The sequence below is a fragment of the Stomoxys calcitrans genome, chromosome 5 (genome assembly GCF_963082655.1).
Source record: "Stomoxys calcitrans chromosome 5, idStoCalc2.1, whole genome shotgun sequence".
Classification (NCBI taxonomy): domain Eukaryota; kingdom Metazoa; phylum Arthropoda; class Insecta; order Diptera; family Muscidae; genus Stomoxys; species Stomoxys calcitrans.
Genome location: NC_081556.1, coordinates 89,852,024 through 89,878,747, shown reverse-complemented (window position 1 = coordinate 89,878,747; position 26,724 = coordinate 89,852,024). Strand labels below are relative to the sequence as shown.

At 39.6% G+C, this 26,724-nt stretch overlaps 1 protein-coding gene across 2 annotated transcripts in view; it reads left to right on the top strand.

Annotated features, from left to right (window-relative positions):
- The window catches only part of LOC106090426 (cyclic nucleotide-gated cation channel subunit A), a 145,174-nt gene that overhangs the window by 83,482 nt on the left and 34,968 nt on the right, over window positions 1-26,724 (top strand). The window contains exon 1 of one of the 2 annotated variants that reach the window (XM_013256597.2): window positions 22,216-22,543. The exons of the other annotated variant lie outside the window; for it this stretch is intronic. Within the exon in view, the coding sequence (XP_013112051.1) occupies window positions 22,496-22,543 (48 nt within the window). The 5' untranslated portion in view covers window positions 22,216-22,495. Of the gene's footprint in view, window positions 1-22,215; window positions 22,544-26,724 lie in introns of those variants that run through there. 2 annotated transcript variants of the gene reach the window in all.

The following is a 26,724-nucleotide window of genomic DNA, read 5'->3' as shown; positions in this document are numbered from 1 at the left end:
GGCCAAATTAAAGAAGGATGTCGAGATGCCTAACACAACTCATTGTCCTAAATTTTAGCAAAATCGGTCCATAAATCGGGCTTAAGATCATGTAAATCTGAACCGATTTCGACTAAACTTTATAGATATTGTGGAAGTCGTCGAGGAAAGCGTTGTACAAAATTTTGGAAAGATTGGTCAATAAATTCGTTTGCAGTGGCTCTGGGAGTGAAAATCGGGCGATATATATACATGAGAGCTATATCTAAATCTGAACCGATTTCTATGAAATTCACCAGTAATATTAGGAGTCATAAGGAATTCCTTCCTGCCAAATTTCGGGAGATTTGGTTAACAAATGATCACTTTCTTGCAATATTTCGCAAGATCGGACGAACATATACATGGAAGCTATATCTAAAGGGTGATTTTTTTGAGGTTAGGATTTTCATGCATTAGTATTTGACAGATCACGTGGGATTTCAGACATGGTGTCAAAGAGAAAGATGCTCAGTATGCTTTGACATTTCATCATGAATAGACTTACTAACGAGCAACGCTTGCAAATCATTGAATTTTATTACCAAAATCAGTGTTCGGTTCGAAATGTGTTAAAATTTTGACAAATTTTGTTCAGCGATGAGGCTCATTTCTGGTTGAATGGCTACGTAAATAAGCAAAATTGCCGCATTTGGAGTGAAGAGCAACCAGAAGCCGTTCAAGAACTGCCCATGCATCCCGAAAAATGCACTGTTTGGTGTGGTTTGTACGCTGGTGGAATCATTGGACCGTATTTTTTCAAAGATGCTGTTGGACGCAACGTTACGGTGAATGAACACATTTCGAACCGAACACTGATTTTGGTAATAAAATTCAATGATTTGCAAGCGTTGCTCGTTAGTAAGTCTATTCATGATGAAATGTCAAAGCATACTGAGCATCTTTCTCTTTGACACCATGTCTGAAATCCCACGTGATCTGTCAAATACTAATGCATGAAAATCCTAACCTCAAAAAAATCACCCTTTAAATCTGAGAAGATATTTATGCCAATCGTCGTAATGACTATATATCTTAGCCTTTCCACCACTTCCTTGATTGCAAGGATCTGTGCTTGATACACACTGCAGTGGTCGGGTAACCTTTTCGATATGACCAGTTCCAAATCTTTAAAATACACCCCAAAGCCCACCTGGTCGTTTAGTTTGGAACCCTACGTATAGCAATCTATATAATAGCAATATAACTTCTGTTACCAGGGATATCGAAGTTCCAATCGGTTCTATCAGGAATAGAGGAATAGTAATTTTTATCAAAAAGCGTCTCAGGTAGGGTGTAATCCACACTGCCTGGAACATCGGAAATTGTATCAAGGATGACACAGTATCCGTAGCCGCCACATGACCAATGAGAAAGCTCCCTTAACCTAACCGCAGTGGTCGCTGCAATTTGGGTAGCCACAATGTCCAGAGGCATAAGATGAAGCATTAAATTCAGGGCATCAGATGGTGTCGTCTTCAGTGCGGCTGTGATGCACAAAGAAGCCATCTTTTGGATCCGGTTAAGTATTGAGCAATAGGTGGATTTTTGAAGCGCCGTCCACCAGACCCCTACACCATATAGGTCTGACAACTGCATTATATATCCAATGTATGACACGCTGTCTAAACCCCTAACTTCTGGATGGATTTAAAGTTAAAATTCCTGTCCAGCAAAACACCCAGATATTTTGAGCTTTCTGTTAATGGAACATTCACTCTACCCATGGAGACAGGTTCCACTTTAGGCAACTTGTATCTCCTGCTGAAAAGAACTACTTCGGTCTTGCACGGATTTATACCCAGACCACTTTCGGTAGCCTTCTTTGCTGTTGCACATAGTGCTTCCTGAAGAATATCTCTTAGAGTGCTGGGAAACTTTCCCCTAACCGCAACTGCCATGTCATCAGCATACTCGACAAACAGCCAAGCAGCCATTAAATCCCTGGAGAACGTATTTCTGAACACAAAAACCGCCCAAGACTGTCGCAGATCTCTCAACGAGATGGCTGAACAGTTCAAAATTCACCTGTTCTGGGTGCCGGGACACAGAGATATGCCAGGGAATTGTAAAGCGGATTAGCAAGCGAAACTAGGAACTACCCTACCCATCCCAGGGACACTTGAATCTGTGGGTATGCCTCCAGCGACATGTAAGCAAAGTTTTTATGACCAGGCCCGAAGGACAATGAATGATAGATGGTCACAAAGATGGGGCTGTGAGCATACCAAAACTATGTGGCCTCATCTAGACTTGAAGAGGACTACTGCTTTGCTGTCATTGACTAGAACAAACGTCTCAGTCATTCTGTCCGTCATGACAAATGCTGACAGACTGAAGATTGCCAGCAACGACTTTTGCAGAAGCTGTAGGGACATCGAAGAAGAAGAGACTATAGAACACCTTCTGTGTGTTTGTCCCGCACTAGCAGTTAGAAGGAGTTCCACTTTAGGTTCTCATTTCTTTGAGAACATGTCTGATTTAGCGGACGTGAACATTCGCATGTTATTGGGCTTTTTAAAGCGATCTGAATGGTTCAACGATAGGAACTAGAAGTCATCTTCCTTCTTCGGACAGATGGACAGACGCACGGACAGACGTCTTAGAATTTTACGACGATCCGAAATATATATACTTTGTAGGGTCGGAAATTGATATTTCGATGTGTTACAAACGAAATGACTAAATGAATATACCCCCTATCCTACGGTGGTGGGTATAAAATCGAATTTGATATCAAATTGAAGAGCTATGTATTTGGGGAACTGCCCCACCCGAAAACACCTCCCTATTATATAAAAGCTATTTTGATGTTTAATTTGATTGATTTTGAGGAAATTGATACTCATTTTCGGGACAAAGTCCTTGGGACAAAGTCTACCCTCAAACAGAATTTATTTACCGATAATGCCATTATGGGGCTCATATAAAATGTATTTGAAAGTAGATCACGAAGCGTATATTTACATTAAGGGCCAAGGGTCTCCCTAAACCGGAAATATTTACTAATACGATAATATAGCTCCCAAAAGAAAGGTATTTGGGAGTGGAGTAAAAATTTACCCAGGAACCGAGAAGGCGCACACTTCTCACACATTAATGAAAGCTTTTCGATTCAATTTTAAACTCAATGATAAGGGACTTGTTTTTATAGCCGAGTCCGAATGCGGTGCCGCAGTGCGACATCTCTGTGGGAAGAATTTTTTACATAAGCATGCATGGCAAATGTCGCCAGCTTTAAGAAGGGATCACGACCGCTTTAAATTTTGTCCAATGTTATCACCTGGATTTGAACGCAGGTGTCAGCGATATAGGCGCATATAGGCTACAGTGGCACGAATTCGAATTACACATTCAGGGCGAAGTGTCCCAACCCTAAATGATATTAGAGAGTTAAAGAAGAAGCAGTATTCATTTAATGACTATGTACTGTGTATTGAAACCATTGTAACGAGTGTGCAGCCTGACATCATTAGCATTTATCTTTGAAACTGAATTCATTTTTGTGACCTTTTCTTTACAATATGCATTAGCCACCTTCAATCGTCCATCATTTGTCAACGACACTTTTACAACTTTTTTGTTTATATAAAATTCTTTGACTTGCTGTAATACAATCATAAATGCTTAAAAGTATATCCATTCTGAGGATATTTTTCTTAATGCTACAAAATTAATGGTACACAGTCACTTACTGACCATTATTTTTATAAATTACATCAAAGGACTGCAAATAAATTTGTCAATTATAAGGAGCAACCACAATTGGGGAAAACCATCAGGCCAATAGATAGATCATTGATACCTACAATAATATTAATGGAAATGTCAGAGCAGGTGAAAGCAGCTGGGAGGAATTTTCTTAACTAAATGATTTTTAAGAGTAAGTGTCTGTGTGTTTTTGGATATAGATAGAAAATGTCCAGGTGGAATGTGCATGAATGTCTTTTGTCAAACTTTTTGGGAAATTTCTACCTATGTTTGATATTAAAAGGATTTCGGTTCGGACCAAAGTCATAACAAAAAACTGATCAAAGTCATTAAAGAACTTAACATGCAAAATTTCCAACAAAATAAAGCGAAATCTGAAAATCGGTTAGTTCCCGAATTATGTCAAAATGCATATCCAGTTGCAATCATTGCTGGCCTACATATATAATAACAAGTAAAAGCGCTTTAAGTTCGGCCAGGCCGAATCTTATATACCCTCCAAAATGGATCGCATATAACAAACAATTTGAATAAATTTGCAGAAAATGAGATCGGTTAAATATAGGAACTATACCAAGTTATGAATAGTACTTGTAATGGCATTAAGAAGTCATAGCAAAACACTGCTGATTATTAGTAGCTAATTATGCTGCTGTAGTAGATTTGCTATTGTATTAGATGTGTTGTAATATTCAAATGTAATTGTATCAAGAACAAGCAAAAAGGCGTTAAGTTCGGCCGGGCCGAACTTTGGATACCCACCACCTCAGGTATATATATAAACCACCTTTCAACAAAATCCGGTTAAAATTGCATACCTTATGTCCCATAGCAGTAATATCGAAATATGATACGATTTGGTATTTGGACCTAATAAGTACAAGTCATTGTTCAATAGTGTATAACAAAATATTGGTCTTTTTAGTAGTTTACCTAAAAATAAACCGATCTGAACCATATACAACATGGATGTCGGAAAGCCTAACATAAGTCATTGTGTAAAATTTCAGTTACATCGGATTATACATGCGCCTTTTTGGGGCCAATACTTTGAATCGAGATATCGGTCTATATGGCAGCTATATGCAAATTTTGATCGATCTAGTCCAAATTGCAGAAATATGTGGAAGAACTTAACTCACTATCCCAAAATTTCGGCGACATCGGACAATAAATGTGCCTTTTATGGGCCCAAAACCTTAAATCATGCGATGGGCAGCTATATCCAAATTTATTCCGATCAGGGCCAAATTAAAGAAAAATGTCGAAGGGCCTAAGACAACTCACTGTCCCAAATTTCAGCAAAATCGGATAATAAATGTGACTTTTATGGGCCTAAGGCCCTAAATAGGTGGATCGGTCTATATGGCAGCTATATCCAAATCTGAACCGATCAGGGCCAAATTAAAGAAGAAAGATATGGAAAGGCCTAAGACAACTCACTGTCACAGCAATATCGGATAATAAATGTGGCTTTTATGGGCCTAAGACCCTAAATCGGCGGATCTGTCTATATGGCAGCTTTATCCAAATCTGGACCGATCTGAGTCGAATTGATGAAGAATGTCGAAGGACCTAACACAACTCACTGTCCCAAATTTCAGCAAAATCGGATAATAAATGTGGCTTTTATGGGCCTAACACCCTAAATCGGAGGATCGGTCTATATGGCAGCTTTATCCATATCTGGACCGATCTATGCCAAATTGATAAAGAATGTCGAAGGACCTAACACAACTCACTGTCCCAAATTTCAGCAAAATCGGATAATAAATGTGTCTTTCATGGGTCTGAGACCCAAATCGGAGGATCGGTCTATATGGCAGCTTTATCCAAATCTGGACCGATCTGAGTCGAATTGATGAAGAATGTCGAAGGACCTAACACAACTCACTGTCCCAAATTTAAGCAAAATCGGATAATAAATGTGGCTTTTATGGGCCTAAAACTTTAAATCGGAGGATCGGTCTATATGGCAGCTTTATCCAAATCTGGACCGATCTGAGTCAAATTCACGGATGATGGCGAAGGGCCTAACGCAACCCACTGTCCCAAATTTCAGCAAAATCGGATAATAAATGTGGCTTTTATGCGCCTAAAACCCTAAATCGGAGGATCGGTCTATATGGCAGCTATATCCAAATCTGGACCGATCTGTGCCAATTTGATAAAGAATGTCGAAGGACCTAACACAACTCACTGTCCCAAATTTCAGCAAAATCGGATAATAAATGTGTCTTTCATGGGTCTGAGACCCAAATCGGAGGATCGGTCTATATGGCAGCTTTATCCAATTCTGGACCGATTCGAGTCAAACTCACGGATGATGGCGAAGGCCCAACGCAACTCACTGTCCCAAATTTCAGCAAAATCGGATAATAAATGGGGCTTTTATGGGCATAGACCCTAAATCGGAGGATCGGTCTATATGGCTGGACCGATATAAGCCAAATTCACGGAGGATTTCGAAGGGCCTAACACAACCCACTGTCCCAAATTTCAGCAAAATCGGATAATAAATGTGGCTTTTATGGGCCTAAGATCCTAAACCGGGGGATCGGTCTATATGGGGGCTATATCAAGATATAGTCCAATATAGCCCATCTTCGAACTTAACCTGCTTAGGGACAAAAAAGAATCTGTGCAAAGTTTCAGCTCAAAATCTCTACTTTTGAAGCCTGTAGCGTGATTTCAACAGACAGACGGACAGACGGACGGACATGTCTAGATCGTCTTAGATTTTTACGCTGATCAAGAATATATACTTTGTAGGGTCAGAAATGGATATTTCGATGTGTTGCAAACGGATAGACAAAATGAATATACCCCCATCCTTCGGTGGTTGGTATAAAAAGTCACCCTTCACATACTTTATATTGTCGGTAATGGATATTTCAATGTGTTGTGCATTTGATATGGGACTGGTCTGTTTTTGAACCGATTAGAACTGTTCTTGACATATCTTGGAGGTCATACTGAAAGCTATACGGACCTCCTTTCTACTTCCTTTTAGTAATAGTCTCGTCCTCTCATGATCACCCCATAGGATTTATGCCGTCCTACCGACGGTTTCGCTGTTCCACAGGGTTGCATGCGCATTCATCGCCCTTAACTCAGATTGCGTCGACCCGAAAGGCTTCGGGTTAACCAAGATTATTAATGGCAGTTCTCTGGCCTTGACTGCCAAACCGTCTGCCCTTTCATTCCCCTTTACTCCGTTATGGCCCGGCACCCAAGCGATGCGGATTTTGCCATCCTCAGAGAAGGCGTTAATCTCCTTTTTACACTGTAAGACTGTACGTAACCTTACCGTCCTGGTTGTTATTGCCCTTATGCAGATTTTGCCATCCTCAGAGAAAGCGTTAATCTCCTTCTTACACTGCCAGACTGTACGTAACCTTACCGTCCTGGTTGTTATTGCCTTTATGGCAATTTTGCTGTTGGTAAAGATGTTCACACGTTAGCTCCACGTCACCTCACGCATTCTTTGATCACCCGAATCTCGATCTGCAGGACCGTATTATGGTCAGGCAGTCAAAAATAGATCTCAGTCCTTGGGTTCTCAATGTAGACACCCAGGCTCACTCTGTCCTCTAGCTTTGATTCATCCGTGTAACATGATCTTCCAGATGGCAATACTAGGGTTCCGTCAGACCAAGACTGTGCCGCTAGCAGCAGTGTCTCGCACTCGACCTAATTTGTCGTCTCAGATATCTGATCGGAAACCTCTTCCCTTTCTTCCAGGTTTCCTATCGTTGCCTCGATTATACCGCGATGTTATGAGCTGCTCCCATACTCAATCCATTTTCCCATCGCCTTAAATCTCATAGCCGCAGTGGCTGCCACACACTTAATCTGTATGTCAATGGATCGGATATCTAGAATAGTCCCCAGCGCTCTAGTGGGCGTGGTCCTCATCGCTCCGCCTATGCCAAGACAACATGTTATCTGAACCTGTCTTATGATCCTAATGTTGCACTTTTTCTCCATAGCAGTACACTAAACTACTGTGGCGTAAGTAAGTATTGGTCTAATCACGCCACTGTAGAGCCAGTGGCCTATGCTCGGATTCAGGTCCCATTTCGAGCCTACGGTCCGTCTATATAGTGCCCAACATACTTTGAGCTTTCTCAGAACGCTCATGAATTTGACACTTCCAATTAAGTTTCCTATCCAATATCACTTCTAAGTACTTGTTCGATGTCAATGCAAACCGCCAATGTGTACGTCTTTGCATCGAAAGATTCTGGTATTGAATGCACAACCTTGAGCAGGGCGGTCTCCGACGACCTTCCCTTGACATAGGCATGTTGTTTGTATTTGAGTAGTGCGCTGGATGTCCTACTCTTTATCATGGTATTCACAGTACGTTCCATGGTTTCGAGTAGAAAGGACGTAGGGACTATAGGTATGGAGGCCTTGGTGTTACAAAACTTGCCTTGCCGGGCCTGGGTATATGTAACACTCTTTCCTCCTGCCATGCATTCGGTGTATATTCAGGCTGTGAAAATAGTGGTCAGATGAGGCGCCAGATAGTCGGCCTCCTTTTGCAGTAACGCCGGAAATATTCCATCAAGTCCGAGTGACTTTAAGGGTTTGAAGCTCCTCAAGGCCTCCTTGACCATAAATTCCATTATGATAAGCCTTAGACCAACCTCATTATTCCAAGATTCCGGTGTCTCCGTGAGTCCCGTTGTATCCTGTGGAAAATTCGTTTTCATCAAAAGCCTCAACATGTATATTTCCATATAATTTAAACGAAAGTAAAATGTTCTAAGTAAAATTTAACTCCTCCCTGTCTGAAGCTTAAAGGATATGCAAAGCTGTGGATTATTGCTTTCATGATTTATAGGCTCATAAAACTTTTAAATATATACCACAAAATTGAATTTGACAGTCATTTTGGGTCACGCTGCATACATTTCACTCTTGCCGACACTTAACTTCATGGTGGAGTAAGATTTCACTACTGTGCTCATTGTTTACAGATGTCAATGGCCATGTTGATGAGGATTGCTATGCATTTGCCACTGAAGCGAGCTGGAGAGCCAACAAAAGGAACATTAAGCCTTTTAATTCTCCCTCAATTGTCATGGAAAAGCCACAATGACCAAGTGTTTGTTTACGGCTAGGCCAGTGGTCTTCTCATTGTCCCATTTCATCCTTCGGCCAGTCACTTGAAGGTCATTGTCAATGTGGTTTGCCAATGTCGATGCGCTACTGGGATGGGTGATGATACATGGTCAAGTCAATCAATTATAGGTCATTACTACTGCTTCAATGTGAAATTGACGTCAGTTTCGTTGAAGACATCCCACTTGGTAGTTGTTTAATTATTTTCTTATGTGCATCACAATGTCAATAAATTAGAATGGAAAATTAAAGCCAAAGTAATGAATTACAACAAGACAGAATAAGAATAAATTTTCTTCATAAGGCAAAATAAAATTTGGGTTCAATAAAAGTGATGGGTAGTTCCTTCTTGGGGGGAGCTACAAATATTGTAGAAACTTCAACGTCTTCAACTTCAAACGTCTATGATCCTCCCTTGCAAAAATTAAAAACTATAAGTTCTCACAACATAAGCCTTTGGCATCACAGGCCATTGTGCAAAACGCGCATAAACTTCATAATTACGCCATCGATAGTCGATTATTTCGCATTGTGTTTGTCCCCTTCTCATACTCTTTGGGTTTTATTACCTTTGTTGTAGAATTTCAAATTCGATGCGTACAAAATAGGCGGACAAACCATAAATGACACATGCAAAGAGTTTAGTATGGAATCAAACGTGTAACGCTAAACTTAAAACCTCTTAAACTCGACTTAAAATCAGATTTTCAAGTAAAGTGAACAAAAAATAATCAAAAGCAATTAAAATAGTTGTAAATTATAGCGACTTAAAAAAATTACAAAAAATCGCAAACCAATATCAAAAAGTGCGTCAAAACAAGTTTCATGTAATTGAACACTTCGTTGCGATAAAGTGTCAAAAGAGTACACAATTGTAATTAAACACAATCGGAAAATTAATTTGAAAATAAATGCTTAATAATTGGATAACAACAAATGAACATGAACATGAACAAATGACAACCACACAGCATGTTCCAAATTGAGTGCAATTACACAGTGACAACAACTATGAAACATATATCAATTTTCTTATTAGAGGTTGTTTAAGCGAGGCGCATGCGCAACCTGCTATGGGAGAATGAAAGCTAGTGTACATAAATGGATAATTTAATAAATAACAAGTAAAAGGGTGTAGAGATTCGACTGGGCCGAATCTTATATAACGTCCACCATGAATTTCAATCGTTAAGATCTTTGCATGTTTTCTCTTTATAGGGAAAAACTAAAAAAAAAAACAGTAAGGAAGGTCAAAAGTTGGGCGGTGTCGACTGTATAATACCCTACACCTACACTATAAGTGCAATGTAGGACCTATATCCAATTCTGAACCAATTTTGTTGGACCTCGGCGAGCAAATATGTTCAAACTGCAAAAACTACGGTTGACAAATGACAACATTATGGGAAATTACCCAAAATCTGACGAACATATATATGAGAGCTATACCTAAATCTGAACCGATTTCGAGCAAACTCCTCAGATACTGTGGCAGTCGTCGAGGAAAGCGTTTTGCAAAATTTTGGCAAGATGGGTCAACAAATGCGCTGGCTGTGACTCTGGAAGTTAAAAAAAAGCGATATATATATGAGAGCTATATCTAAAACTGAAGCGATTTCCATGTAATTCACTAGTAATATCGAGAGTCGTAAAAAAAATCTTCCTACCAAATTTCGAGAGAATCGGTGAACAAATTACCATTTTATGGCATTATTACTGAAAATCGGATGAACATATATATGGGAGCTACACCTAAATCTGAACCGATTTCGAACAAACTCCTCAGATACTGTGGCAGTCGTCGATGAAAGTGTTTTGCAAAGTTTTGGCAAGATGGGTCAACAAATGCGCTGGCTGTGACTCTGGAAGTTAAAATCGGGCGATATATATATATGAGAGCTATATCTAAATCTGAACCGATTTCCATTAAATTCACCAGTAATATTGAGAGTCAAGAGAAAATCCCTCCTGCCAAATCTTGGTTAACAAATTACCATTTTATTGCATTATTGCTGAAAATCGGACGAACATATATATGGGAGCTATATCCAAATCTGAACCGATTTCAAGCAAACTTCTGATATTTTGTGGTAGTTGTCTAAGAAGGCGTTTTACAAAATTTTTTAAAGATTGGTCAATAAGTGCGCTTGCAATGGCTCTAGGAGTGAAAATCGGGCAATATATATATATGAGAGATATATCTAAATCTGAACCGATTTCCATGATATTCACCAGTTGTGTCGAGAGTCACAAGAGATTCTTCCTGCCAAATTTCGAAGGAATCGGTTAAAAAATTACCTTTTTATTGCATTATTGCTGAAAATCGGACGAACATATATATGGGATCTATATCCAAATCTGAACCGATTTCAAGCAAACTTCTGATATTTTGTAATAGTTGTCTAAGAAGGCGTTGTACAAAATTTTGTAAAGATTGGTCAATAAATGCGCTTGCAATGGCTCGAGGAGTGAAAATCGGGAAATATATATATATATAAGAGAGCTATATCTAAATCTGAACCGATTTCCATGATATTCACCAGTTAAGTCGAGAGTCACAAGAAAATTCTTCCTGCCAAATTTCGAGAGAATCGGTTAACAAATGAACCTTTTATTGCATTATTACTGCAAATCGGACGAAAATATATATGGGAGCTATATCCAGATCTGAACCGATTTTTTCCATTTTCAATAGGCTTCGTCTCTAGGCCGAAAAACATGCGTATACGAAATTTGGAGACGATCGGATGTACACAAATGTAGTTTGTACACAAATTAACATGGACAGACGGACGGACAGACGGACATAGCTAAATCGAATCAGAAAGTGATTCTGAGTCAATATGTATACCAACAATGGGTCTATCTCTCTTCCTTTTAGGTGTTACAAACTAATTCACTAAGTTATAATACTCCGTGCCACAGTAGTGGTGTAGGGTATAACAAACAAAAGCGTTTTAAGATTCGACTGGGCCGAATCTTATTCAACGTCCATCATGAAACGGAATTGTTAAGGACTTTGCATGGCTTCTCTTTATAGGCAAAATTAAAAAATAAAAAAAAAAAACAAGTAAAAGCGTTCTAAGTTCGGCCGGCCCGAATCTTATATACCCTCCACCATGGATCGTATTTGTCGAGTTCTTTTCCCGGCATCTCTTCTTAGGCAAAAAAGGATATAAGAAAAGATTTGCTCTGCTATTAGAGCGATATCAAGATATGGTACGGTTCGAACCACAATTAAATTATATGTTGGAGACCTGTGTAAAATATCAGCCAATTCGAATAAGAATTGCGCCCTTTAGGGGCTCAAGAAGTAAAATAGAGAGATCGATTTATATGGGAGCTGTATCAGGCTATAGACCGATTCAGACCATAATAAACACGTATATTGATGGTCATGAGAGGATCCGTCGTACAAAATTTCATTCAAATCGGATAAGAATTGCGACTTCTAGAGGCTCAACAAATCAAGAACCCATAATGGTTTATATGGTAGCTATATCAGGTTATGAACCGATTTGAACCTTATTTGACACAATTGTTAAAAGTAAGAATAAAATACTTCATGAAAAATTTCTGCCAAATCCGATAGGAATTGCGCCCTCTAGAAGGTCAAGAAGTCAAGTCCCCAGATCTGTTTATATGACAGCTATATCAGGTTATTAACCGATTTGAACCATACATGTCACAGTTATTGGATATCATAACAAAATACTAAGTGCAAAATTTCATTTCAATCGGGTAAGAATTGCACACTCTAGAGGCTCAAGAAGTCAAGACCCAAGATCGGTTTATATGACAGCTATATCAAGTTATTGACCGATTTGAACCTTATTTAGCACAGTTGTTAGAAGTCATAGCATAAAACATAGGCCGATATGGCCCATTTACAATACCAACCGACCTACACTAATAAGAAGTATTTGTGCAAAATTTCATGCGGCTAGCTTTACTCCTTCGGAAGTTAGCGTGCTTTCGACAGACAGACGGACGGACATGGCTAGATCGACATAAAATATCGCGACGATCAAAAATATATATACTTTATGGGGTCTCAGACGAATATTTCGAGTAGTTACAAACACAATGACGAAATTAGTATACCCCCCATCCTATAGTGGAGGGTTTATAAATCAATTTGTGTTTGTTTGTTTGTTCCTTATAGACTCAGAAACGGCTGAACCGATTTTCTTGAAATTTTCTCTGATGGTACAAAATAATCCCGTGGTGAAAATAGGGTACTACATTTTATGATATCCCCCATACCCTAATTTTCAGAAACGCCATATCTCGGAGATAGGTGCTGCGATTTAAGCGAAATTTTGTATGCTCTCCTACAGCTACCTACAAATAAAAATTTGGTATGCAAAATTCGGATAGGGTACATAGGGGGGCCGCCCCACCCTTAAACCTACCAAATATATATATTCATCACTCACGACAATATGGGACTCAAAGGAAAGGGTTTTTGGATAAGATAACGTATCTGATATCGAATTGTCGGACCAAGTGTTCGAGGGACCACCAACCCCCCAAACACCCCTAAATCGGACATATTTACCGACCGTGGCAATATGGGACTCAAATGAAATGTATTTGCAAGTTAACTACGAATCTGATATCCAAATTTGGGTCAAAGTTTCTGGAGTCCACTCCTTCCCCAAAACACCCCTCAAACAAGACTTATTTACTGACCATGGCAATATGGGGCTTAAATAAAAGGTATTTGAGTGTAGAATACGAATCTGATATCCAGATGTGGGACTAAGTGTTTGAGGGACCGCCCCGAGAACTTCCCCCAAAGAAGACAAATTTACAAACATTGTAATATGGGGTTCAAATAAAAAGTAAATGAAATGAAGTAAAGCACCAAAACACCCCCCAAACCGGTCATGTTTGCCGACTATGGGAAAATGGAGCTCCAATAAAAGATATTTGGGAGTAGGCCATGAATCTGACATCAACATTGGAGACCAACTGACTAGGGGACGTCCCACCAGCATAACAACCCCCAAGTAGGACGTATTTGCTCACCAATTTGGGGCTTCAAGACAGTGGAGCTCGATATTCATAGGGTCCATACCCTAAACCAGGCATATTTGCAGGCTTTTTCAATAAAGGGTTTAAGTGAATGGTATTTGAGATTAGAAAACGAATTTGACATCCAATTTTGAGGTCAATGGCAATATGGGATTGAAATATATGAGCATAGATTTAGCAGATGTGAACATTCGCAAGTTATTGGCCTTTTTAAAGCGATCTGGATGGTTCAACGGAGGAACTAGAAGGCATCTTCCTTCTTCTGTTCCTGTGGTAACACAATAGACGAAAACGTCTAAGTGAGTCTGATTGCAGACTGCCACTTTAACCTAACCTAACCTGGCAATTCCGTAAGGACATATACAGATAACAGTCCATTGACTATTCTACTCCAATTGTTCCCTGGTATGCAGCCCTGCTCTTCTCCTTGTGATGCGATTCAAGGCGAAGGGGAATATAAGATTCGGCCCACCCGAACGTAACACACATTTATTTGTTTTTTTTTGAGTCTTGAACACCGTATGATTTAAGTTCCCCCGAACCGTGAAAACTTAAAGCCATATTCTTGTTTTTTGGAAATATAACCTCCCAGTTTTATACATTCGATCATTACAGAAGACCAATATCACTATTTGCAGCTCTGTAAAAGAGACATATCACATCACCAATAACAAACTAAGAATATCTAACATGTGACACTTAGAATACTTCCCACTTTTGTGTGGTTGTGCGCAACATTAATGTTGTGTTGAACGTCAAACAACATAAACACATATTGTTTACACTTTTTTTGTGCTCATAAATTTTTTACATAAATTTTCTAAATCGTATATCGATTAAAAATGCTCTAGTGCCCAACAAATCAACAACCAATGTCAATGGAATTTTTTACATCAATTACAAATTTGCAATTGGCCAATAAATCAACGGCTGGTGTTAATGGAATTTCTCATAAGACAATACCATTGGACAATTTTCTAATACATCGATATATAAGATATAGGTTAGGTTTAGATCAAGTTTTAGTGGCAGCCTGCAATCGGAATCCCTCAGAGTTTTGGTCCATTAGTAAACATCAGAAACAGGAAAAAAAAGATGCCTTCTTATGCCCAGGGTTGATCCAGCTAGATCGACACGGGTATTGTGGTTCCAATTAGGTCTATCTGGTTCATAGTACTTTTAATCAAACAACGGTCATTCCATCAGAAGATAGGCAGTGCCCGTAGCCGTTGCTTGACCATAGAGAAAGCTTCCTCAACCGAAAAGCAGTGGATGCATCAATTTGATAAACCACAAAATTCAAAGCATTAGAGTCTAAACCTTATTAAACGTCAAGATTCAGCGTCTACTTGGGTAAAATTTAACCAAATTCGAACTGGAAGGGACGAAAGTTGGCAGCTCGTAGCTTTAACTATGTGTCATCGTATTTATTTGAGTAGGCTCACAAGTTCGGAATTTCCCCATATTTTGCCATAGTCAGGAGCGGGAATATCCGCAGGAAATCAGGATAATCCTGAACAATCCCAAGTCTACTGGATATTTATCGATATCGGCTCTTAACCGATCCTTACTAAATGTAACTACTCAAATTGATACATATTAGGATTTACTGTTATAAGAACGTAATAGCTGGAAACCTTTACTACAAGTCCCTAGGTTTATAAACATCCGATGAGACACACATTTACATTTGTGTTTTTATACCCTCCACCATAAGATGGGGGGTATACTAATTTCGTCATTCTGATTGTAACTACTCGAAATATTCGTCTGAGACCCCATAAAGTATATATATTCTTGATCGTCGTGAAATTTTATGTCGATCTAGCCATGTCCGTCCGTCCGTCCGTCCGACCGTCCGTCCGACCGTCCGTCCGTCCGTCTGTCTGTCGAAAGCACGCTAACTTCCGAAGGAGTAAAGCTAGCCGCTTGAAATTTTGCACAAATACTTCTTATTAGTGTAGGTCGGTTGGTATTGTAAATGGGCCATATCGGTCCATGTTTTGATATAGCTGCCATATAAACCGATCTTGGGTCTTGACTTCTTGAGCCTCTAGAGTGCGCAATTCTTATCCGATTTGGCTGAAATTTCGCAAGACGTTTTTTATTGTGACTTTCAACAACTATGTCAAATAAAGTACAAGTCGGTTCATAACCTGATATAGCTGCCATATAAACCGATCTGGGATCTTGACTTCTTGAGCCTCTAGAGGTACGACGGATCCTCTCATGACCATCAATATACGTGTTTTATTATGGTCTAAATGGGTCTTTAACCCGATACAGCTCGCATATAAATCGATCTCTCTATTTAACTTCTTGAGCCCCCAAAGGGTGCAATTCTTATTCGAATTGGCTGACATTTGACACAGGTCTCCAACTTAAAATTCATTTGTGGTCCCAACCGGACCATTTCTTGATATCACTCTAATAGCAGAGCAAATCTTTTCTTTTATCCTTTTTTTGCCTAAGAAGAGATGGCGGGAAAAGAACTCGACAAATGCGATCCATGGTGGAGGGTATATAAGATTCGGCCCGGCCGAACTTAGCACGCTTTTACTTGTTTATTTTTCTTCTAGCATCCCGTTCATAATTAAGTAGCAGTCATTTTCAGCAAACCACAGACTCTTCAGCAGTAAGCCTGCTGTAATAGCAGAACTACTGCTACAATAGCAGCTATCTAATCTTTTTGGGGGGTAAGAAGACGAATCAGCTATGCGAACATTACGAAAGGGTCTTGCAGATGCCATACAACTGGGCTAGAGCTAGAGGTCCAACTAGGAAACAAAGTTGGGCCAATTTGAAGCACCTGAGTATACGTGGAACTATTTCGATATCTGACGAGGTCAAGTATTTAGAATTTATCTTGGCAACGGGAAACTGAATTGGAAGTGTCACATTAAGGAGCATACCGAGAAGGCTCACAGATGTTGGGCACATCGTAAATGGGCCGCAGACTTGAAATGGGGCCTAAATCCGAGAACAGTCCACTGGCTCTACTGGAGCGTGATTAGACCAATATTCGGACTTACTTACGTTTCAGTAGTTTGGTGAACTGCGATGAAAAAAAAGTGCAACCTTTTGAAAATACAAAAGGTTCAAAGAACATGTGTTTGCATAGAGTGAGCGATGAGGACTACGTCCACTATCTGCCATATAAACCGATCTTGGATTTTTAATTTCTTGAGCCAGTAGAGGGCGCAATTCTTATACGATTTGGCTGAAATTTTGCATGAGGTGTTTTGTTATGACTCAAAAAAACTGTGTTAAGCATGGTTCAAATCGGTACATATCCTGATATAGCTGCTATATAAACCGATCTGGGATCTTGACTTCTTAAGCCTCTAGAGAATGAAATTCTTATCCGATTTGGCTGAAATTTTGCAAAATGGTTTCTCCCATGACCTTCAACATACTTGTCCAATAAAGTCTGTATCGATCTATAGCCTGAAACAGCTCCCATATAAACCGATCTCCCGATTAGGCTTCTTGAGCCCCTACAAGACCCAATTCTTATGCGAATGGACTGAAATATTACCCAATGGCTTTTAAATACGATGGTCTTCAACATTCAATTCATTTATGGTCCGAATTGGATTATAATTTTATATTGGTCCAATAGCATAAAAATTCTTATCCATTATTCTTTGTTTGCGTAAAAAGATATACCGCGCAAAGAACTCCAAAAATTTGATCCATGGTAGAGGGTATATAAGATTCGGCACTGCCAAACTTAGCACGCTCATATTTCTTTCATTTCACTATCATTATTTGGCTTTTGATGCCTTTTAAGTCAAATTTTGAAATTCTACCTCCATCCATCCGGCCTGTACAAAGTATACTTATTTCGTACCTTTTTGGTACATATTTTAGTACCTAATTTCCAAAAACTCTTATAGTCACCCAATAAAGGTGGCTATTGTGTACCTAAGTTCAAAAATTCAGAGCTCTAGTTCAATTTCCGAATCCGATAAGCTTCCAGAATAAGTTGAAAACCAACTAGACAAAATTCGGAAGGCTACTCAGAAGAAGGTGGAGGCCGCCGTAGCACAGAGGTTAGCATGTCTGCCTATGACGCTAAACGCCTGGGTTCGAATCCTGGCGAGACCATCAGAAAAATTTTTCAGCGGTGGTTTTCCCCTTCTAATGCTGGCAACATTTGTGAGGTACTATGCCATGTAAAACTTCTCTCCAAAGAGGTGTCGCACTGCGTCACGCCGTTCGGACTCGGCTATAAAAAGGAGGCCCCTTATCATTGAGCTTAAAACTTGAATCAGACTGCACTCCTACTCATTGATATGTGAATAGCAATTGCGTTACTAAACGTACCATTTCTCTCACTTCCCATACGATTTTCCAAAATTTTTTTTACCAAACCTTATTTTTTCGAGACGCTCTTTAATTGGAGCCCAAGAACATAATTCTAGCCCTTTCGTTCGCGTTGGGCAAATATGTACCAGTTCGCACTTTTTTGTACTTTTTACCCATGCCTATGACTTAAGACCAGCATTCGTGCAAAATTTCATGATATTAGCTTTAGCCGTTTAGGCTGGGCGTTGATTAGTCAGCCAGTCAGCAGTATTGACCGATCTGCCGAATAAGGGTCTAAAGCCCATAAAATCCTTATTTATTATCCGATTTCGCTGAAATTTGAGGTAGTGAGTTTTTTTAAACCTCGCGACATCGGTCCCAAATATGGTTCAAATCGGGCTATATGTGGATATAACTGTCATATAGACCGATCTGCCGGCTAAGGGTCTGAAGGCCATGAAAGATCCATTTATTATCCAATTTCGCTGAAACTTTAAATAGCGAGTTGTTTAAAGCCTCCCGAGATTAGGCTCAAATATGGATCAGGTTGGACTATATTTATATATATCTGACATATAGACTGATCTGCCGATTTAGGGCTTGAAACCCATAAAAGTTGCATTTATTATATGATTTCAGTGTAATTTGAAGCAGTCAGCTGTTCTAAGGCCACCGGCATCCGACGTAAATATGGTCCAGGTCGGACGATGTTGAGATATAGCTACCATTGCCGATTTAGGGTCTGAAGCCCATAAAAGCTTTATTTATTACTCGATTTCGCTGAAATTTGAAATATTGAGTTTTTTAGCCGCCCGACATCCTACCCAATTAGTCTATATATCTTCCAATTTAGGGTCTTAACCGTATAAGAAGCGGATTTTTTGCCTGATTTTGCTGAAACTGATACCTGTATATGAGTTCTCGGGAATAAAATATGATCGACACCAGCCCTATTTAAATATAACTATAGATATGGTAGTGGAGTTCTAATAAAATAAGATGAACGATATATCCATTGTGGTGGCTATCCCACACGTTTTTACTGTTTTTATACCCACCACCGAAGGATGGGAGTATATTATTTTGTCCTTCCGTTTGCAACACATCGATATATCCATTTCCGACCCATATATTCTTGATCAGCGTAAAAATCTAAGACGATCTAGCCATGTCCGTCCGTCTGTCTGTTGAAATCACGCTACAGTCTTTAAAAATAGTGACATTGAGCTGAAATTTTGCACAGATTCTTTTTTTTGTCCAGGTTATGTTAGGCTATATCGGACTATATCTTGATATAGCCCCCATATGGAACGAACCGCCGATATAGGGCCACATTTATCATCCGATTTTGCTAAAATTTGGGACAGTGAGCTGTGTTAGACACCTCGATGTCCTTCTTAAATTTGGACCAGATCGATCCAGGTTTGGATATAGCTGCCATATAGAGCGATCTGCCGATTTGTGTATCTTAGGCTCATAAAAGCCACACTTATTATCCGATTTTTATGAAGTTTGGGACAGTGAGTTGTGTTAGGCCCCTCGATATCTTTCTTCAATTTGGCCTAGATCGGTCTAGATTTGGATATAGCTGCTATATGGACCGATCTCTCGATATAAGGTTTTGGGGCCATAAAAGACGCATTTATTGTCCGATTTCGCCGAAATTTGGGATATTATTTGCGATAGGCCCTTTGACATTCGTCTTTAAATTAGCTCAGATGGGTCCAGATTTTGATATAGCTGCCATATAGACCGATATCTTGATTTAAAGTCTTGGCCCCATAAAAGGTGCATTCATAATCCGACTTATGTTAAGCTTTTCGACATCCGTTTCGTATGTGGTTCAGATTGGTTTATTTTTAGATATAGCTACTAAAAGGGTCAATATATTGTTATACAATTGAACAATGACTTGTACTTATTAGTATTTGGTCCAAATCGGAACATATTTAGATATAGCTGCTATGGGACATAAGGTATGCATTTTTCACCGGATTTTGACGAAAGGTGGTTTACATATATACCCGAGGTGGTGGGTATGCAAAGTTCGGCCCGGCCGAACTTTACGCCTTTTTACTTGTTATATTTTTGTCGACTATATCCCACTGTGCAATGTCACTCTGAATTGGGGAAATACTCCACTGAGTTCCAAGACATATAACCTTCATTTACTTTACTTTAACTTTAGTCGGCCATTGCAGTCGTTTCTCTAGCCGAACATGGATATCCAATAGATATCCAAGCGCCTCGATCTTCTGCCCTTCTTCTCAAGTTCCTTAAACGCTGTTTTGAGATGTCTTTCTCCACTGGGACACTCCATTGGTGTTATGGACAAAAGACTTCTTCGTCGGATCTTCTTAATTCATTCTGACATCATGACCTAGACAACTCAACAGGTTTATGTTGATGATATGCTATCGTCGTCATACAGCTCATACACCTTAATAAACACTTGGTGTTAAATATAAATGATCTTCGATGTACTCTTGTACGTGATGGGAAAAGGTATGAAGAATTTCAAATTGAGTTTTCAAAATGGCCACTTTATTGTAAATAACATTAAATAATTGCCAAGAATGTCACAAGAAAAAGATTACTTATGGCCGGGAAAAACAATTGACAGAAGAGGAATAAGAAACGAATATGTTATCAAATTTATTATTAGAAGAAACAAATAAAAGCGTGCTAAGTTCGGCCGGGCCGAATCTTATATACCCTCCACCATTGATCGCATTTGTCGAGTTCTTTCCCGGTATCTCTTTTTGAAAAAGAAAAAAAATTGCTATGCTAATTGAATTGAGTGTTGGAGACCACAGCAGAGGTCTATGTGTAAAATTTCAGCCAAATCGAATAAGAATTGGGCCTTTTAGGGGCTCAAGGAGCTATATGAGGCTGAAGACCGATTCAGACCATATTTAACACGTATATTGAAGGTCATGGGAGAAATCGTTGTACAAAATTTCAGCTAAATCGGATAATAATTACGCCCTTTTGAGGCCCAAGAAGTCAAGATTCCTGATCGGTTTATATGGCAGCTATATCAGGTTATGGACCGATTTGAACCATATTTGATACAGTTATTGGAAGTCATAGCAAAACACGTCATGCAAAGTTTCAGCCAAATAGGATAAGAATTGCTTCCTGTAGAGGCTCAAGAAGTCAAGACCCCAGATCGGTTTATATGGCAGCTATATCAGGTTATGGACTGATTTGAACCGTACTTGGCAAAGTTGTTGGACGTCATATCGAAACACGTCATGCGAAATTTCAGCCAAATCGGATAGGAATTGGGCCCTCTAGAGGCCCAAGAAGTCAAGATTCCACATTGGTTTATATGGCAGCTATATCAAAACATGGACTGATATGGCCCATTTTCAATGCCAACCGACCTAAACCAATAAGAAGTATTTGTGCAAAATTTCAAGCAGCTCTACTCCTTCGAAAGTTAGCGTGCTTTCGGCAGTCAGACGGATGGATATGGCTAGTTCGACTTAACATGTATTGACGATCAAGAACATATATATTGTACTTTATGGGGTCTTAGATGAATATTTCGAGGAGTTACAAACAGAATGACGAAATTAGTATACCCCATCCTATGGTGAAGGGGATAAAAATAACGACTTGGCAGTCACAAGTATGATACGCAATGTGTATTTATGTCAGCATAGCTTACCAATTCCTTGATGTATTCCTGAACACAGACGCGACCGAAAAAAAACAACACGTTAACGCAACTCGCATTGAATTCTAATGAGTTTTTTGAATCAAATAACAATTAGAAAGAAAAAAAACACAAGTTGTTGGTCATCAGTTGCAAACTGACAAATTCAGTATTAAAATCCCTAATTTAAAATATTAAAAAAAAATATGTAAAAATATACTTTTAAATTGAAAAAAAAAAAACATATGAAATGTAAAAAAATACACATCCATAACAAATTTAAATATCTCTTCAAAACCACATACTCATCAATGAATGGCTTTTTGGTTTCACTCAATAGCCCGCAATGTTGTTTCAATAATTCTCCATTGCAATGTCACAGTCAATTCTTTATAGTATTCGCTTAAAATAATCAGCAGTGTAAATCGTGGATAAATAGTGAAAACAGACACATGCTTCATCGATATCAATGAAATAATTGAAAATCTTTCAATATGACCCCCAAAAGCTGGTTCCATAATCCGCCGACGATCAGGAAACAATTGCATTGAAAATAAAAATAAATTGCAATCTGCATGACATCACAAGCTAACGCGAACCAATATTGCCTCATTTATCATGGTGCAGGCCATCGATATTGCCGCAATCACCGGTCATAATGAATTGGTAAATATGCTCTATTTTAAGGTTTTTAACTTGTTTACATAACTTAATTTAATTTTAATTTTAATTAGTTGTATACAAAAGTAGGTAAGTAATTATGACACAACAGAAAAGTTAAATATTCGAACGCTGTTGTGGAATAATTTTTATGACGTCAAAAATAAAACCTTGTATAAATGGTTGACCATAAAAACGTCATAAAGTCAGATAAATTGTTATGCAAAAACCATGGGAAAAAAAGTAAAAATGCATAAATTTACCAGACGTTGGCATCATTAAAGCAAAGTATGCAAGTTAGGCCTCTAGGTCACGAACTGTTAAAGCTTCCACAGCTATTACGATAGGTTAGGATAGGTTTATTTGCCAGTCTGCCATTAGAATCACTTAGAAGTGTGCTCTGTGATCCTTTCTAGTTTCTATCGTTGAATCACCTAAGTCGCTTTAAAACCCCCAACAAGTTGTGAATGTGTAAATCTGCTTAATCAGACAAGTGCTTAACCCTTCCACTATCGATAGCCTCTATAGAGGGCATGACTTTAAGAGTAAAGAAAATTTTGTCAACAATGCAAATCATGCATCAAAATGAAAATCGAACCCCAAATGCCTTGGTTATCTGCAAAGTACGAAGCCAAGATCTGCCAAAACGTAACAAATAAAACAAGTAAAAGCGTGCTAAGTTCGTCTGAGCCGAATCTTATATACCCTCCAACATGGATAGCATTTGTCGAGTTCTTTGTGCGGTATCTCTTTATAGGTAAACAAAGAATAATGAATAAGAACTGTAATGCTATTGGAGCTATATAAAGTTGTAGACCGATTCGGACCATAAATGAATTGAATGCTAAACATTGCAAAAGTCATTGTGTAATAGTTCAGTCCATTCGGATAAGAATTGCACCTTGTAGGGGTTTAAGAAGCAAAATCGGAAGATCGGTTTATATGGGAGCTGTATCAAGCTATAGATCGATTCAGACCATATTTAACATGTATGTCTAGAGGCTCAAGAAGTCCATATGCCAGGTGGGTTTATATGACAGCTGTATAAGGTTATGTGCCGATTTGCGCCGTACTAAGCATAGTTATTGGAAGTCAAAGGCGCCAATAATTCGCCTAACCAAATCAAGCGGAGGCTACCGTAGCGCAGAGGTTAGCATGTCCGCCTGGTTTCGAATAATGGCAGGACCACCAGCAACATTTTCAGCGGTGGTTATCCCCTCTTAAAGCCTGCGACATTTTTGAGGTACTTTGCCATGTAAAATCTCTCCCCAATGAGGTGTCGCTATGCGGCACGCCGTTCGGACTCAGCTATAAAAAGGAGGTCCCTTATCATTGAGCTTAAAATTGAATCAGATTTGATTTTTGAGATTTGTGAAATTGTTCAAATTTGCATATCGAGCATCAAAGGCACTCAGTATTTAAGCAAGAGGCGGTGCCGCCCGGCCTCTCACTTATTGTCCGCAACTGCAATTACAGTTACTACGCATGAAGCATTTGACTTGACTTGACAAAACACCTCATGCAAAATTTCAGCCAAATCGGATGAGAATTTGGCGCTCTATTGGCTCAAGAAGTCAAGATCCAAGATCGGTTTATATGACAGCTACACCAGATTATGAACCGATTTGAACACAGTTGTTGGTAGCGATACCAAAACACTAAGTGCAAAATTTCAGTCAAATCGCGCGAGAATTGCGCCCTCTAGAGGCTCAAGAAGTCAAGACCCATGATCGGTTTATATAGCAGCTATATCAAAACATGGACCGATTTGAACCATACTCGACACAGTTTTTGGATAGCATAACAAAATATTTCGTGCAAAATTTCATTCAAATCGGATAAGAATTGCGCCCTATAAAGGCTCAAGAACTCAAGACCCAAGATCGGTTTACATGGCAGCTATATCAGGTTATAGACCGATTTGAACTATACTTTGCACAGTTGTTGGATATCATAACAAAACACGTCGTGCAAAATTTCATTCCAATCGGATAAGAATTGCGCACTCCAGAGGTTTAAAAAGTCAAGACCCAAGATCGATTTATATGGCAGCTATATCAAAACATGGACCGATATGGTCCATTTACAATAGCAACCAACCTTCACTAATAAGAAGTATTTGTGCAAAATTTCAAGCGGCTAGCTTTACTCCTTCGAAAGTTAGCGTGCTTTCGACAGACAGACGGACGGACGGACAGACGGACGGACAGACGGACGGACAGACGGACGGACAGACGGACGGACAGACGGACGGACAGACGGACGGACAGACGGACGGACAGACGGACGTACAGTCGGACGGACAGACGGAAGGACGGACATGGCTAGATCGACATAAAATGTCACGACGATCAAGAATATATATACTTTATGGGGTCTCAGACGAATATTTCGAGTAGTTAGAAACAGAATGATGAAATTAGTATACCCCCATCCTATTGTAGGGGGTATAAAAACTATAAAGTAACGTCTGAAAAGAAAATCTTAAGTTAGGAATTCCGTGCTACTTAGAAAATCCTTAATTGTTTTCAATACCACTCCCCTATGTTGGTTCATGTCTGGTATTGTGTTTACACCTAAGTGCCGGTATCTGTTTGACGCGAAAGCCGGGCAATGACAAATGAAATGCTCCAACGTCTCACCATCTTCCCCCACATGCCCTACACATGCTATCACTTGTCGCACCGATTTTACATAAGTGAGGTCGTAGTCCTATGTGACCCGTTGTGATACCAATAGATATACTGGACTCCTTCTTGCTTCCTTTCAGTAATAGGCTCGACTTCTCACGATCTGGATCCCCCATAGGATTTTCGCCTTCCTACCGACCGTTTCGCTGTTCCACAATGTTGCATGGGCATTTGTCGCCCATTTCCTTAACTCGGTCTGCGTCGACAAGAAAGGCTTCGGTTTAACCAAGTTTATTGACTGCAGTCCTCTGGCCTTCACTGCCAAATCGTTTGCCCTTTCATTTGCCCTTACTCCGTTATGGCCCGGCACCCAAACGATGCGTATTTTCCCACCCTCAGAGAAGGCGTTAATCTCCTTCTTACACTGCAAGACTGTTCATGACCTTACCGTCCTGGTTGTTATTGTCGGTGCTCACACTCGACGTCCTCGCGTTAGCACCGCACCACTTCCCGCATTCCGTGATCGCCCGGATCTCCGCCTGCAGGACCGTATTATGGTCAGGCAGTCTAAAACAGATCTCAGTCTCCTGGGTTCTCAATGTAGACCCCCCGGCCAACTTTGTCCTTTAGCTTTGATCCATCCGTGTAACATGATCTTCCGGATAGCAATACTAGGGTTCCGTAAATCCAAGACTGTGCCGATGGCAACAGTGCCTCGCACTCGACTTCAAGGTTCATCTCAGGTATCCGCTCGGAAACCTCTTCGCTTCCTTCCAGGTTTCCTATCGTCGCCTCGATTATACCGCGATGGTGTGAGCTGCTCTGATCCTCAATTCATTCTCCCATCGCCTTAAGTCTCATAGCCGTAGCGGCTGCCTCATACTTTATCTGTATGTCAATAGTTCGGTTATATAGAATAGTCTCCAGTGTCCTAGTGGGCGTTGTCCTCATCACTCCGCCTATGCTAAGACATCATTTTCTCTGAACCTGTTGTGTGGTCCTTATGTTGCACTTTTTCTCCATAGCAGTCCACCAAACTACTGAGGCGTAAGTAAGTATTGGTCTAATCACGCTCCTGTAGAGCCAGTGGAATATCCTCGGATTCAGGCTCCATATCGAGCCAACGGCCTGTCTACATAGTGCCCAACATCAGTGAGCCTTCTCAGGACATGTCTTTAAGAGTCCACTGTTTTACTCATATGATTTTTATTATATTTTTTGTTTGAGCGTATTTCCGTTACTGTTCTTATATTAACATATGAATGGTGGACAGAACATCACGAATTTAGTCAGTTTAATTTTGATTTTGTGTAACGCTGCACAGTGGGATAGAATCGAAAAAAAACTAGTCCATAGAATAACATTTGAGAACGGATGGAGATGACTCTCTTAAATTTCAAACGGTTAGAGCTGAGGTATAATCGAGATTATGTGCAAAGGCTCAAAGCCCTAGGTATTCGGGCGCCTCTTGGCAGGGTCCTTAAGTCGGTCACATTGGCATTTCGAATAACTGTGCGGGTTACAAATTCTTTATTAGTGGTCCGATTTTCAAAATTC